The sequence below is a fragment of the Ptychodera flava genome, chromosome 12 (genome assembly GCF_041260155.1).
Source record: "Ptychodera flava strain L36383 chromosome 12, AS_Pfla_20210202, whole genome shotgun sequence".
Lineage (NCBI taxonomy): Eukaryota > Metazoa > Hemichordata > Enteropneusta > Ptychoderidae > Ptychodera > Ptychodera flava.
Window position 1 is genome coordinate 39741616 of NC_091939.1, and position 17504 is coordinate 39759119.

General features: G+C 37.8%; 1 protein-coding gene across 2 annotated transcripts; it reads left to right on the top strand.

Moving 5' to 3' along the window:
- The first annotated feature begins 1300 nt into the window (after positions 1–1300).
- Positions 1301–16221, top strand: LOC139145858 (fibropellin-3-like). 2 transcript variants are annotated; one of them, XM_070717275.1, is made up of 6 exons: positions 1301–1518; positions 11013–11165; positions 11458–11583; positions 11927–12028; positions 15020–15127; positions 15473–16221. In XM_070717275.1, the coding sequence occupies exons 1-6, from the start codon at positions 1449–1451 to the stop codon at positions 15550–15552; spliced, it is 639 nt and encodes a 212-aa protein (XP_070573376.1). In that variant the 5' UTR covers positions 1301–1448; the 3' UTR covers positions 15553–16221. The 2 variants fall into 2 exon arrangements, with proteins under 2 accessions (XP_070573376.1, XP_070573377.1); XM_070717276.1 differs by lacking the exon at positions 1301–1518 and adding an exon at positions 5346–5562.
- The last annotated feature ends 1283 nt before the right edge of the window (positions 16222–17504 follow it).

The window sequence follows — 17504 nt, forward strand, 5'->3', positions numbered from 1 at the left end:
ATTGTATTAATCTTTCATCACAGTATTTGGACATCGTTTCGAATCTCCGACATAGTTGAGCATGAACTTTTGTAGCATACAAAATAATGTAGCTTCAAATATATATAATCGTGATTGTAGTTTCCCCATCGCCGTTATTATGACATGTGGGTTTTCGGTTGATACTGGTTTTAAACGATGAACTCGAGTGGGGATGGAGTCAGTGTCCTCGGTTTATCGTTGAAGTATTATAGCTGAATTTTATCACAATCCCAGTCGCTGGAAAAATTATTTGTTCACACAGTGACGTTTCAGTGTAGTTCAATGCTGATTCATATTGTGTTCTTGTCTTAATACATGTTTAGCAAAATTATCGTTGGCATGATGTCGTAGTTTTAGAGTCAGTATAGTACTGGTGCCGTACATAAAAATGAAACAAGAATTGTAACATACACGGGAGGGAGGTCTCTGTGAGTAGAACAAATATAAACGAGACTTGTAGCAGGGAAATTCGGTAAATAACCCCAAATAATCCCATTGCTTTCCTTGAGCGAGAGATAATAATCACCTCAACAAACTAACCCCAATTTTGCCCTTACTATTACATCTGACAACAGTCACGTATAATTATAGAAACTCATATTATCTTGTTTCTGGAACGGCGCTCAAAGGTTGTATGGGACCCATACTACCAATATAAACACTGCATCCGAGGTACGATGGTGATTAATGAAAGTTAAAAAATGTTTGTCATAATCTACATCGTATAATTTAAATGTTGTAGCTATGTTGATGAGGTGCATCTAGCTATCGTGCACGAAATACATTCTTTGTAAACCAGAAATTCGCACAGACGCAGTTCCGACGATCGTTTCCCTTTAACCGTGGAGTTATATCAGTCAAATCTATCCATACATTCTACTATTGTCTTTAACCATTATCACCGTACCACGAGCATGAATATTGCTGTTTTGAACGTTATTAAAGGTTATTCATAGACATTAGGCTACGGAATATCTTGTTCACATTCAAATTCTTGACAGACTTAGAATTCCCTTATAAATATGTTTTTGTACTTGTACCGCGTATAATCTAACCGCTTGAATTTCACTTGGTGATCATTGTCCGTTTCAACAGACGCTGCAAGCTTTGTGCTCTGACACAATGTAAGATGTAAACACTACTGATGTCCTTCACGGTCAAGGCCGGCAGACCATTCACCTAACACGGTAAGTGATAGGTTCATGGTCAGGCGTATCGAGGCGCAACATGTGACTGAGCAATCCCTATGCAATCAAATCCAAAAGTAAAAGTAGGCAACAAAGTAGGGCATATACATTAAATGCAAGCAAGAGCTGCAACGAGGAAGACTGTCCTGCAGATATAAGCACCAGGAGTCACAAATCGTCACAGTACTTCAAACACTTTTGCCAGCTAGAAAAACAGCGTGAGGAAATTAAGTCGACAAAATGAATATTCATTGTTCACGTATATTTTTGATCGGGATCGCGGTTAGTTTACTTTTGACCGGCGTATCAGGTGAGTAAGACTTACGTCCATAATCTTTAGGGCTAGTAACGTTGTCGATGGCACTGCAGTGAGTAAAAATGATGCCTGCGCAAGGAATACTCCTTCTGATCGGATTGATATATACCAAGATCTGTGTAAAATATGCTACCAATAGTGTTAAAATATCAGCCTACGTAGCATTCTCCATATCAGAAGTAAGCGTGAGAATTTTAATCTCTGGGAAATAAGCTTGTAACCGGTCTAGATTGTAACTCATTTTCTAACTCACTGAAGGAGTTCATTTGAATGAAATCAGAGACACTATCTAACTGAATATGACAACATGGGTGCCTGAGAATTTGCCAGGCTTATCTAGAAATGGACTGTAATGTGTATCTCGGAGGTTTCCCAACATAGACACATAGAATTACAAGGCAACACGGTATATACAAAAATGTACAAGTGCTTGATAAGTATCCCAGATATTTCGACGCTGATGACTATATAGGAGACTGTATATATCTCCGTTTACTAACCACCTTTTAACAGAGACACTGGGATGTATGAAATACCAAAAGTCTACGATCCGATTTTGAGGTCACGCCTACAAAAGGTTACGAGGATGAGTTCACTAATCTGCTGATGAAGTTGTGGTTGTGCAACTAAATATTTCAGACACGAAAACTGGTGTGTTTGGATTGAAACTTCAAGTTTTGACATTGCCATCTCAAATGTATCGTGTGCTAATTATACTGCTATTGTGACGACGAGGGTACGTGAAGGTCATTTTAAGAGAGTGTGCCTTGTAAGGGTAGCGTCTCCTAGTAACAGCAAGTTCATACTAGCTTGGTGTTCAGATCTGTTTGTAAAATGAGTTCACATCAAACCAAAAGTTTTATAGTCAGATAGTTGTACTGTATGCACCTAGCCTCACAGTTCACAGTAAGTGAGGCTACCCACAATTCTTCATGATCAATACGAAGATCACTCATTCTCAACTGAAGCAAATCAATCTTCCGTACACAGAACAGCGCCGTCCATATTTCACAATTCTGACAGCAGTTTTTTGATAATTATTTCATAATTTTCTAATTTCCCACTATGAATAATGAGAAGATCAACCCCTTTTCTGCAGAGGAGACAGCAATTTGGTAAATTTAATAAGAAGTTGCATCTGTTTTGGTAAAAGACAGGGCATTTAATTTTTTTAAATGTTCGTGACAAAGAAAATTTGCATGTCTGACAGATGGTTTGATGGGACCATCATAGTTGCTGATAACTTGACCCTGACAAGTGTACAATTGTTAGCAGCTTCAAACATCGACTTCTTATTCAATTTACTGCTGAACTTTTTGGGACATACTATCAACAAATAATCCTGAAATTAAATTCCAAATTTCAAATTGTTCGGAAATTAATAAATTCAAGAAGCCTTTCGCAAACAATGTCTGAGTTCAAAAATCAAGGGGAATTGTGGTTAGCTTCACTGACTGTGCAGTTCTGATCCAGACCTCCGATTAATTGCGCGGCTTCCACGACAAAGAGCAGCCTTGGATTTGCTAGTATGCTATAACGTCGGTCATATTCTAAAAACTAGATGTACCCTTAGTTTTTCATCTTGATTGTATTTCTTAACTGATATACAACTTCATTAATTTAGGGATTTTTCTCAATGAAGCATAAACCAGTTCTTGTTATTCGAAGATCATTTCATGAAACAAATTCTGTTTGAAACCTTGAAATGACATGACATCGTTGAATATATTGTAATTGAACGAATAAACAACCGCAAAATATAGTATTTGAAGCAATTTGAAGCATGATTTATTTCGAAGCTTATGTAGAATTTTGCGACATCTATGAAAATAAAATAAGCGTAGAATGAATGAGTGACTTTAACAATCGTGCACGTTTTTAAAACGCGTTAAATGGGCAAGTGGTCAGTTAAACCTACGAACCTAAAGAGATGTGTCTGCAAAGTTTTCATTTTTGATCAAAATTGTCGATTGATTTTCTTGTCTGTCTGGTAGTAATTTACAACTAGATTTCTCATTTTTGTCTGTCTAGAAGTATTTACAAGATTTCTCATTCTTGTCTAATAGAGGTTAGAGATGGTGAGAGGAGATATTTTCATATACATTTTAAAAAGATTAGAGCTGCGAGAACATTGTTTTGGTATACAATCCGTGGGTTGTCAAGACAACATAGCCTATATTATTCTAAACACACAACATTCTCAACAGCGGCACCTGAACAGACTGAACAATGACAGGGCGGGCTTGATTTGTGAAATTATGATTCTTGGGCTTGTGACCTTACTTGATATATACTGTGTTATATGCAAAACAAGTCAAGAAAATGGGAAAAGTTTTTGAAACTATAATAATGAATGGTTGGGAAATCTGCAATTCCAATGTTCGTAGACTCTCACTTAGCAAACGTGTCATATATTCAAAGATATGTCTACGGTCAAGGTCAGCTTTCATATTATTTGCACATGGCATTGCAAAGCCTGTGATCTGATTGGATAGTAGCCTGAGGACAGTAACCGTCTGTTCTTTTCATTGAATTTCTCTTCCATTATAGTATTGGGACACCGTTTCGAATCTCCGACAGAGTTGAGCATGAACTCTTGTAGCATACAAAATAATGTAGCTCCAAATATGTATAATCGTACTTGTAGTTGCCCCATCGCCATTATCATGACATGTGGGTTTTCGGTTGATATTGGTTTTAAACGATGAACTCGAGTGGGGATGGAGTCAGTGTCCTCGGTTTATCGTTGAAGTATTACAGCTGAATTTTATCACAGTTCCTAGTCGCTGGACAAATTATTTGTTCACACGATGACGTGTCAGTGAAGTTCAATGCTGATTCATATTGTGTTCTTGTCTTAATACATGTTTAGCAAGTTATCGTTGGTACGATGTCGTAATTTTAGAGTCAGTATAGTACTGGTGCCGTACATAAAAATGAAACAAGAATTGTGCCATACACGGGAGGGAGGTCTTTGTGAGTAGAACAAATATAAACGAGACTTGTAGCAGGGAAATTCGGTAAATAACGCCAAACAATCCCATTGCTTTCCTTGAGCGAGAGATAATAACCACCTCAACAAACTAACCTAAGTTTCGCCCTTACTATTACATCTGACAACAGTCACGTATAACTACACAAACTCATATTATCTATTTTCCGGAACTGCGTTCAAAGATCGTATTGGACCCATACTACCAATATAAACACTGTACCAAGGTACGATGGTGATTAATGAAAGTTAAAACATGTCTGTCATAATCTACATCGTATAATTTAAATGTTACAGCTGTGTTGATGAGGTGCATATCATGCACGAAATACATTCTTTGTAAACCAGAAATTCGCACAGACGCAGTTCCGACGATCGTTTCCCTTTAACCGTGGAGTTATATCAGTCAAATCTATCCATACATTCTACTATTGTCTTGAACCAATTCCGCCGTACCACGAGCATGAATATTGCTGTTTTGAACGTTAATTAAAGGTTATTCGTAGAAATTAGGCTACGGAATATCTGGTTCACATCCAAATTCTTGACAGACTTAGAATTCCCTTATAAATTTGTTTTTGTACTTGTACCGGGTATATTCTAACAGCTTGAATTTCACTTGGTGATCATTGTCCGTTTCAACAGACGCTGCAAGCTTTGTGCTCTTACACAATGTAAGATGTAAACACTACTGATGTCCTTCACGGTTAGGGCAGGCAGACCATTCACCTAACACGGTCAGTGATAGGTTCATGGTCAGGCCTATCGAGGTGCAACATGTGACTGAGCAATCCCTATGCAATAAAATATAAAAGTAAAAATAGGTAACACAGAGGGCATATACATTGAATGCAAGCAAGAGCTGCAACGAGGAAGACTGTCCTGCAGATATAAGCACCAGGAGTCACAAATCGTCACAATACTGCAAACACTTTTGCCAGCTAGAAAAACAGCGAGAGGAAATTCAGTCGACAAAATGAATATTCATTGTTCACGTATATTTTTGATCGGGATCGCGGTTAGTTTACTTTTGACCGGCGTATCAGGTGAGTAGGACTTACGTATATAATCTTTAGGGCTAGTGACTTTGTCGATGGCACTGCAGTGAGTAAAAATGATGCCTGCGCAAGGAATACTCGTTCTCATTGGATTGATATATACGAAGATCTGTGTAAAATATGCTACCAATAGTGAAATATCAGCCTACGTAGCATTCTCCATATCTGAAGTAAGCGTGAGCATTTTTATCTCTGGGAACTAAGCAAGTAACTGGTCTAAATATTTACTCATTTTCTAACTCACTGAAGAAGAAGTGAAATGATAGACACTATCTAACTGAATATGACAACATGGGTGCCTGACAATTTGCCAGGCTTATCTAGAAATGGACTGTAATGTGTATCTCGGAGGTTTCCCAACATAGACACATCGAATTACAAGGCAACACGGTACATACAAAAATGTACAAGTGTTTGATAAATATCCTAGATATTTCGACGCTGATGACTATATAGGAGACTCTATATATCTGCGTTTACTAACCACCTTTAAACAGAGACACTGGCAGGTATGAAATACCAAAAGTCTACGATCCGATTTTGAGGTCAATGCTACAAAAGGTTACGAGGATGAGTTCAGGTTAATCTGCTGATGAAGTTGTGGTTGTGCAACTGAATAAGGGACTGGACATAAATTACAGGGGGGGGGGAATAGTGAATCAACATTATCGATGAAATCTAAAAATTACATTTTTTTTCACGCATGCACTTTTTACCTGCCACTTCAAGCACAGTACATTTACATGAATTATCACACACATATGATTTGATATTTTGTGGACAAAGCGTTATATCAACCACATTTTGCCTTCTTTTTTGGAGGGGACTTCAAAAGTATGGCAAGTCAGAAGGGGGTCTTGAACGCATTGCGGGTTTTATTAAGTAACAGGGGAGGGTCACTTATTTTCATGCATTGATAAGGGGGAGGGTCACTTATTTTTGTGCATGAACTTTTGAAGGGTCACTGTTTTGATGCAGAGACGAAAACTGGTGTGTTTGGATCGAAACTTCAAGTTTTGACATTGCCATCTCAAATGCAGATGATGAATTTCCGTAGTCGTATGAAGAGCTTAAGGGAAGACATTATAATTACTGCAGAATGCAATTTAATTGCTGAACTCAACTAATCGAGTCGTATGTAAAGATACAGGTGTACAATAAATCATAAGATTTCACATTGACGATTGTTCCTGGAAATAATACAAGAAATTCTAATAGTTTAATATGACAACTAAAAGGAAGAGCATAAAAAAACAATCAATAATAAGCATCAACATACATGTCTCCAGTTATGTAGTATCATCTGGTATATAGAAGGTACATGTGCGCCAAATTCAAAATAACGGTCTTGTGGCATGAATTGTAAAAGGGTTGAAATATCCACAATGTACATAGAAGCGATTTTAATAAATTTGATGTAATATCAAAAAGTATTGAGGAAGAGATCGGTTATGACTTCAGATGGTCAGACATTGTGTAAAAAATAGGAAAACGAAATAGGAAAACCTTGTTTGTGTTATTGTTACAACACAGTAGCATCATGCATGTAAGCTTAGATGTCGAGGCTATACACGATATCATAATTTGACATCAATTGAAGAATAGTGATCGATGGATTACATTTAGCATGTACTAAAATCTGGAAATCGTAAGAGTAAAATCATCGATACTAGCTCCTATGTTTCAGCCCTTTCTTAATTTCACGTCATGAGTGTATCGCGAGATGTTGACCGACTTATTTAATCCTGTGACCAAATCGACACGCTGGGAGAGTAGACGGTAAGGGTAGTATGTGGTCCGACGATAAGAGGTGGCAATTTAAGGGGCAGTTCTTTATCCCTGGTTTTCGGATTAGTTCTCGTTGACAATGAGTACTCCCATGGTGTTAGTTCTTTGTTTTCCATTGAACATTTTATCAAATTAGTCAATTTACTTTTAGATAAAGCTGATAAATGACCTGCCCCTTTGAAGCGTTAAAGTAATAAGGATTTAGAGATCGAAAAAAGTGGACGGTAACAGCATTAAGCCAGCATACTTTGTTACTCAGGTTTGCTATTGTTTTACCACTTTCCTGTATAGGGCACTGGCAGCACAGTGCCTTTGGATTACACAGCCAGCCTAAGGCTGGAACTGGCCATTGGTGGCAAAGTTTTAGGGAATTGGAAATTGAATAATGCTCCTGGCAAAATCACTGGTGATCCTCTTGGAATTGTCCGGGGGTCGTATCTCTTGAGAAAGAGGCTGGCTGATTTGAATTGTGTGGAGACGTAGCTTCTTTCGAGGGCTTAGGCTGCGTTCACAAGAATGGTTAGGGGGCTGGAGGAATTCGGGGGGGATTCGAAAATTTTTGGGGTAGTGGAGGGGGACTTGAAAGTTTTGCTCTGCCTGTAGGGGGGGGGCTTCAAAATTGTTCGGTTCCCTTTTACGTTTTATATTTTCCCATAAGTTTTTGTAGGTTATTCAATGAAAAATGAATACCATTTTTGTGTCATCCAATTGTTGTAAGCTTAATGTTTGTAATACTTTAACAAAATCTAGAACCATTTTGTCACATTTCATTATTTTTATCTTGAAAAAAATCAAACGTATGATTTTTTCGTAAAAAAACAAACATGTGCAGGGGCAGAAGCTGCAACCGAATACAGCTTTTTTCAATATTTCTGTGCAATATATCTATTACAGTTTCTTGCTGTTTCCCTACAGCATGCTCAAACACACAATATTCAGTTTGTCGACAGAGCCTGTAAATATAAATATGTATTAAGTGATAATTTAATTCGAGTCCAGACTGACAGTCAGTTGTCAGTGAATGATACAAATGCATGGTACACATACACAGGCTGTGTTAGCAAGCTGAATACTGGACAGTTTAACATGCTGTAGAGAGTAGAACAAGAACACAGTTGTACAAATTGAACAAAATATTGTCAAAATTATCAAAGTTAATAAAGCTTCTCCCTACGGGTAGTGTCACTAACAGGTACCGACCTGCTACAGCAATGTCGCTGTCACTGCATACCTGAGCAGTGCAAAAGATACAGTGTAGCTCTGACTCTGATGTACATGGTAGTTCAAGAAGTGTTTGGGTCAAATAACACTCATGACAGTGAAACATACTTGTACACAAGACCAGGCCAAAGAGCAACACATGGAAGACAGGGAGACTGATTAAGTGACTGTATAAGTTATCAGGGATTTTTGAATTCTAGCATATGAGAAAAATATCAAATATAAAGGAAAAAGATAGTGTCGCCATGCTTGATTTTCTAAATTTTACATTCTCATCATAAAAAAAAACAAAAGTAAAACTTTGAATAGTAAAGAATATGTGACTAAATTGAATTATGTTTTAAAGGATTTGCCATTATTACACCCAAAGTTTCAGAGATTAAAACATTTATTTGATGGAATATTTTCGCCTTCCAGTATTGTCAATTTTGAGTATCTAATTCATATATGTCTTGTACTTTTGAAACAAATATTTGGTAGGTCACTGTGCTCAGTTTTTTCAATTTGACAATTAGCCAGAATTCACGATTTGCCTACTCTCTCATGATCGTCATTTTGTGTGCTCTTACCTTAGGAATATGACTTTCCAAACTGTTAATAACAGGTAGTGTTGAACATCTGCGAGCGAAACGGCGCGATTGTTTATTTTTTCTGCGCGCACATCCTTTACTGTATATGGGCTTGTGATAGTTGGGAGGGGGGACTTGAAAAAGTTTGATGACGTAGAGGGGATTTGAAATTTTTTTAGGGTATAAAGGGGGGATCTGAAAAAAATAAGATTTTGATCGCGATTCCTTCAGCACCCCCCCCCCCCCTAATCGTTATTTGTGAACGCAGCCTCAGGGACGGTGGCTGGCCCTTGACACCTATCAGCTTAATTGACGGGGATGGCCATCAAGGCCTATCGGCTGAACGGGGATAACCCTTGTGTTGACCTTTTACTGAACTGATGTCCCGTGGTACTAGACCAACTGAAGTTTGATTCTGCAGGCCACTTGAGTCCTGACACTGCTGAAATGTCCCACAGCAAAATCGGTTGCGACTTTTGGTCTTTCTTGGATACCCCGACCTCTTCTATACACTATTCCATTAAAAAGGTAACTCATCGTCCCGCCATGCGTTCCTGACAGCATTTTGATGTGGTTTATTTCCATACTCTACATTTTAAAAACTAGAAGTATTTTGCAAGGCAAGGCCCACAAGTATCGATTTTTAAAATCATGTGAAGGTGCTAATCTTCTTTTCTTTTCAGAAAAAGATTTCTTTGATAGCAATTCAATACAACACATCAATTGATTTGTTTAAGGGACCGTTCAGTTTTTACGGCCGGGGGCGGCAAAATCCAGGGGGGTCATCATAATTTTGGAATCCGCGAAGGGGGGGGTCATCACTTTTTCACTGGTAGGAAAGGGGGGGTCATCACATTTACAAAAACATAATACCTACAATAAAGTTCACTTTATGCCATGGCCATGATCGACCCTCTTTACCGGCGGGCCGCCTTTGGCGGCCCACTACAATAAATATACTTTATGTATTACCCAAGACCCTCTTAGCGGGCAGACGCCTTTGGCGGCCCACTCCAATTAGGTTTACTTCATGCAATGGCCATGATCGACCCTCTTTACCGGCGGGCCGCCTGCGGCGGCCCACTACAATAAATTGACTTTATTGTAATACCCGATGACCATCTTAACGGCCGGACGCCTTCAGCGGCCGTGTTCAGTAAAGTTTACTTCGTGCAATGGCCAAGATCGACCCTCTTTTTAACAGCGGGCCACCTTTGGTTGCCCACTAGAATAAAGTTGACTTTACGTAATGGCCCATGACCCTCTTAACCGGAGGGCTGCCTTTGGCGAACCACTCCAATAAAGTTTACTTTATTGTTGTTTTTGCAAAACCTTTATTGTACTTTATGATCAAGATCCCAACTGGGATACGATTTCAATAAAGGCTTACTTTACTTTACTTTTACAATATCCATGGACATAAGTTGTCTATGGAAATGAAGTTAAAAATTGCCTTACAGTCGTCCTAATTAACAGACATTTGCATGGATGTGGCTGAGAAGTTTGTACACTGGCATCTCTGCTACACGAATAAAGTGCGCCGCGAGTTCAAATCCAAACCGTGCAGGTAAATTTGACATATGGGTTTTGGTTATTTTTCAGCGGGGTAGGGGGGGGTCATCAAATTTTTTCGTCTGACAAAGGGGGGGGGTCATTATTTTTTCGCGAAAAATGCAGGGGGGGGTCTATATTTTATTGAACACCGGCGACAAAATTTTGCCCCCCCCCCCCCCGGCCGTAAAAATTGAACGGTCCCTAATAGCAATTTTACTTTTACGGCACTTCGAGCATTTGGTCTTAGGAGTATCATATGTCGCTGGGTTTCTTATTTGAAACACACTGATATGTTTTCAATTCCAGGTAACGCTGAATGTGCGATCAATGCTACCCATTTCTCGGCCGATTGTGGTCACGGTTGTTTGAACGGAGGTACTTGCCGAGAAATTCCAGACGCACCCGAAGACAACTCCTGTATTTGTCCCGATGGATTCACTGGGCAATACTGTGACGTAGGTAGGACGTACAAACAAACAAACAAGATCAAAAATGATTTTTCTAAAGGAAAGGAACGGGGAAAATATATACAATTGAAAACTATTATCAGAGATGAAATGATCATTGTAATATCCACTGAGTTCAAAGTGTTTATTTCTAGGGATTTGAGTCATGTAAAATACACGTTAAAATTATATAAAATTAATAGTAAAGTAGTCTACAGTCTATGATGGGATTTAGTTATGAGTAAGAGAGCTCTGTGAGGCGAAATGTGTGATTCCAGCTATAAATAATACCCTTCCCATTGCAGAGATACTACAACGTTGCGGTGGTGAAATATATTGTTACAACGGAGGAGACTGTGCGTTTGCCGCTGACCCTTCCGACAATAGTTGTGACTGCCTTGACGGATACACTGGCATTTTGTGTGAAACAGGTCAGACACAATGGTTGGTTTCAAAAGATTTGGACAGTTGTCGATAGATTTTGTACTTTGAGCTGTTGATCACCATCGTCATTATGGTTCATGTCCAACACATTGTGACATTGGAGTGTTTTATCAATATTGTGCGTGTTATCTTTTCTCTGTTTTCTTCCATGAACATTCACGAATTATGCTCACGAAGTGCATTTTAGAATATTATCAGTATACATTCAAACGAGAGAAACAAGGGTTCGGAGTTTCATCAGGGGATACGATCTCGTTCTCTCTGCTATTTGATTGGTGGCGGTCAAACATTTGCCAATCTGATTATTATTTTGTTTTCCTTCGGTAACAGATATGCGTTGTAAGTCGAACAACCCATGCGAGAATGGCGGAACTTGTGACGACGAAGTCTGTAAATGTCCTTCAGGTGTGACAGGACACCTCTGTGAAACTGGTGAGCTATCCCATGTATATAACATCTATGATCTAAAATGGCGACTAATCGACATCCAATCTTGAACAATGTTATCTAGCATAATAATAAACTTAATCAATGGAGGATGAATAACAGTGCATGTTAAACAGCTGAATATCACTAATATCAATTGGACGACAAACTTAAATGAATTGCATGTCAGTACACATTGGATCGAATTGCAGGTCACGACATATTAGACAGAACAAAAGTCATTTGTGTCAGTGTTTCTTCCTTGAACACGAAAGCAGAATTACCAAGTACTCAGTACCAAGGTCGACATATTTTAACGTGTAGAAAGAATACTTGGACCTGCATTCATTTTAAACAATTACTTTGATGTGCACAGCATAAATTTGAATAAATAGTAAGCTAGCCAACGATGATCCTGATGGAATTTGTATATAAGATATGAAAATAATTTATATCAAATATCAGGCTGCAATCCGTTTTAGGTAAATACGGGTTTGTATCAATGGTCTCTTGGATGTCAGTATGCTGTGTCATTGTGAGCGTATGTCTGTGTGTGAACATGAACCAGACTTAGTTATCTCAGATAAGTTGTAACTCTAAGTGATCTCAGCAAAAAATTCATTTGATATATCGTATAATATTGTCATTCATAGAAAGGTGTACTTAGTTTCCTTTTTTGTCTGAGTTTTGAAACACATAATAAAAGTTAATTTGAACGAGTCATCGTTGATGACACAGTCCCCACTTGTTAGTGGGTACTTTGATTACAAGTCCTCAGAGAGGATAGAGCCCCCTTCATGAATTATGTCCGTGATAAAAATACTTTGATACAGATAGCGCTCAATGGCCAAGAATGAGTTCTATGGTGATGGAAACATAAAACCAATGTAAACCGCCATCATAACAACAAAAGTGTATTAAATGAGTCAATTAGTAATTAATCGACAGGATGACATTGCCAAACATTTTTCCATACTACCCTAACACTGACAGAATATCACCGGTACTATATTTCATAAAGTTTGATGCAGTATTTACAACACTATGAGATCAACATCTGTATCAAGTTTCATCAAATTTGACATTGTATTTGTGGATATATCACTCTAATTGGGACAGTTCATTACATATGCAATTACAAATTAATTAAAATGACACTGAAAAATGTCTTTTTCACTGTTAAAGAAATGTGAGCTTAACATCTGTACCAAGTTTCATGAAATTCGATGCAGTATTTCTTGACATATCAGCCTAATTACGAAACTTCAATAATTGACATGATACTGCTACATGACATGAAACAAATTGACGAGCATATGTATGAAATAGGTAAATGTCCTTGTACCAACTTTGAATGATACTGGTGGGAATATATCTGAGTTATGGCTCTGTACATGAGAAAACCGTAACAAAATCGCCGCCACGCAGCCATATTTGATCTTACTGTCTAAAAAATCAAAATGCAAATCCATGTACCAACTTTGAATAAAATCAGTTAAGACTTGCCAGAGTTATGGCTCTCGACATGAAAAAACCATAACAAAATCGATCATATCGTGGAACAAATCGACGTACATATGTATAACACAAGTCAATGTTCTTGTACCAACTTTGAATAAATTCGCTTGATACATGCCTTAGTTATGGTTCCGGATCTGAAAAAATGGTAACAAAATGGTCACCATGCAGCCATATTCAATCTTATCGTAAAACAAATCAATATGCATATGCATAACATAGGTCAATGTCCTTGTACCAGCTTTGAATAAATTGCTAGACACGTGCCTGAGTTATGGCTAGGACATGAAAAAACTGTCACAAAATGGCCGCCATGCGGCACTATTGGATCATATCATGAAACAAATTGACTTGCATATGTATGACATAGGTCAATGTCCTTGTACCAATTTTGAATAAAATCGGTTGAGATGTGCTTGAGTTATGGCTCCGTACATTAAAAATCGTAACAAAATGGCCACACGGCGGCCATATTGGATCGTATCACAAAACAAATCAATGTGCATATGTATGATATAGGTCAATGTCCTTGTACCAAGTTTGAATAATATCGGTCGAGACGTGCCCGAGTTTTGGCTAAGGATATGAAAAAATTGTAACGAAATGGCTGCCGTGCAGCCATATTGGATCATATCATAAAAACAAATTGACGTGCATATGTATGACATAGATTAATGTCCTTGTACCAACTTTGAATAAAATCGGTTGAAATACGCCTAAGTTATGGCTCTGTACATGAAAACAATCGTAATAAAATGGCCGCACGGCAGCCATATTGGATCGTATCACAAAAAAAATCGACGTATGTCGTCATATGTATGACGTATGAAGTAATCCTTGTACAAGTTTGAATGAAATCGCTCCAGTCATCTCTGAGATATCTGCGTGAACGGACGCACGCACACACGCATGGACATGACCAAACCTATAAGTCCCCAGGACGGTGTCCATTGGGTTTAATAACCAATTATATCCAAAAGGAGCTTAATCACTGCCTAATATAGCTGAAACACTGTTACAAATATTACAACATGTGAAAACAAATAGGTATTGATCTAGATGCTCGTTCACATGTAGACAGATAAAGTCTTTCGTTGACACAAGGCAAATGTGTCCATCAACCATTCTACAAATATGTGCTCCTGTACCAGAAACATCAGGGTATTTATTCGAGGAATCGGCGTCAGATTCAGAATTAGCGCCAGCCGAGTCGGATGGATTCCATATTCGAATCAAATCGGTATTGACAAATGGCAGGTCCATTTTAACCCTTAAGTGTATGAGTCGATTTCAGATACATGTAACTCATTGTTCGTTGAAAACTTAAAACGTATCTGACTGTACAGAGAGAATGAGTTGTACTGATACTCCTTCAAGACTTTTAATAGGTTAAACTACGTTATACGATTTGCACATAATTGAAGACAACTCTTAAAGAATGACCCGCTACTTAAAAATGTATTGTTATTTCTGTGGCAGTGTTAGCTGAGTGTGGATGTCACCCCGACATAGAATGTCCTTCCGACACATCCTGTCCATGTTGCATGACTGGAGAAACATGCGAGGAACCAACTACGCCATCTGATGGTAAGTAGAACAACGATAATTACTACCCTTCATTTCGGCTGATCGACATAATTGCATAATTCCTAATTTTCGCAAATATCTTGTTTGTGACTCATTGATTTAAGCTTACCTGTGTCACGACATAGACTTTCAAATAATATGCAAAACGTACAAATGGGCCTAAAATTCCCATACTGGAACTAAATAGATGCTGAACTCGTGGTCAAAAGCACTTTGAAATATTACGTCAAAGTGCTTGTCTCCAGTGAATCAGTCCTTTTACTTAGAAATTCCTGCCAAGTCAACCCATATTCGTGCCTACATTCAAATTAAATGATTTCAATTTTTCTTTACTTCTCAATATAGACCCTGGTGCAGCGTGTAGATTGTCTATTACCGCCACAGGAACGCTACTGTTTGCAATGCTGGCAATCGTCATCAACTAGTCTAGAGAGGTTTAGGGAAACAAGTAGTCCTATAGTCTTATAGATCTCAGTCATTGTGTACACATAGTTAAATGCATTATTGTAGTTTTTTCATTTTTTATCTGTTATTGAAATGAAACCCAGACAGCTAATACAATATCTGTAAAAAAAATTCACAATCACCGATATACAGAATGTTTACGAAAACAAAGTTACAAAGTTACATTAGAGTTACATGTTTTTCCACAAGCTCTAAAACTTCTCAATGTTTTCCAAATTCCTGTTCAATTTTGCATCTCATATTAGACTCATTTTTAACATTACACTTATTAGAATTTTCTTCTCCGCCATCCAACATTTGTGTATTGACCATTTTCCACTCAATATCAATTTTTTTCTCGATGTCCTTCAAGATTTGTGACAGAAACTGATCTAGAGAAACATTGTAAAATTAAAGCTGCAAGCAGCCTTGGCGGGGCCCAAGCGGATAACATGGTTTAAAGTTCTTGCACCGATAATATTATATGCAAAATTTGAGCTTGAAAAAGAAGGATTTTGAACATTATCTCATAGTTACTGTACGTTTCACTGATAATTACATGTTTTATGCAAAATCCAATATGGCGGCCAAATTTTTTTCACCGATCCAATTGTCTATCAGAAAAATTAAAGTGCTCACACTGAGGAAAATATGAGTAAAATGTCTTTTTATTCTGTGCGTTGGTTCTGTTGAAGAAGATCTTTAAAAAGTAAATTGCGATTTTCGCAAAATCCAAGAAGGCAGCCAAACCAAGAGACCGATCGAAATGACTTTTGCAAACTTGAAAGAGATCATACTTCGATGATACGAGTGTAATTTCAGTTCAATCGGTGTGTTGCGCCTGGAGAAGATTTTTAAAGATTAAATTGCGATTTTCGCAAAATACAAGATGGCGGCCAAACCACGTGACAGATCAAAATGCCTCACGCAAACTTGAAAGAGATTATGCTTAAGATGATACGAGAAAAAATTCACTTCCATCGGTATGTTGGTTCTGGAGAAGATTTTTAAAGATTAAAGTTGTATTTTTCGAAAATCCAATATGGCGGCTAAGGTCACGTGACCGAATGCAATTTTATTTGTCAGTTCTTTAAACCTTAGGTCATGCTTGCTATATTAAAATTTCAAACTGACTAGACCACTAGGTCAGCAGAAAAAGTCATTTTTAGGTTTTTAGAAAATCCAATATGGCCGCCAGGTCACGTGACCAATCAAAATTTTCTGGATAATATGCACGAGTACTTATAAGTACCTATAAACGCTGCAAGTTTGAGAAGTTTACGTTCAGTTGTTACTGAGATTAAGAGCGACAAAAAAGTGACAGAAGAGGAAGAAAAGGAAGCGGAAGAAGAATATTGAACTCCAGTAAAACCAATAGGGACCAAAGCTGCAAGGCTTGGGCCCCTAATTACACTAACGAGTCAGTTACTTTACAAATAGAACATACCATCAAATCCATTTTTTTCATCAAAAGATATACTTGTTACACCGTAATTATCTATGCAAAAATTTCCAATAAAATTCCTATAGTTTCTTTTCTCTTGATACTATAGATATTTTCCAATTCATATTGCTGTATTCTTCGCTATCAATATTTGGAGCACCAAGAGAAGTTCACCACGTCTAATCTAATTTATCCACACGCAGATTGTGACGCTGTAAAATGTTGTTATATAGATTTAACACGTGATAGTTTTCAATAGAATAAATTATCTTACACAATACAGGGGCTTGAAGAAAATCTTCAGCTTTCGCGACCATTTGTACATAGAATTGATATTTCTGTGTACTCTGTTGCTGACTGTATACCAGTCATTCAACATCCTCACATAAAATTCAAGAGTAAATGAATATAATCCCTTTGGCAATGACTTCCAGAACAGGGTTTGTTGAAATAAGCCGTTAAAGTCGTCTGATTGTAAGTAAAACCATG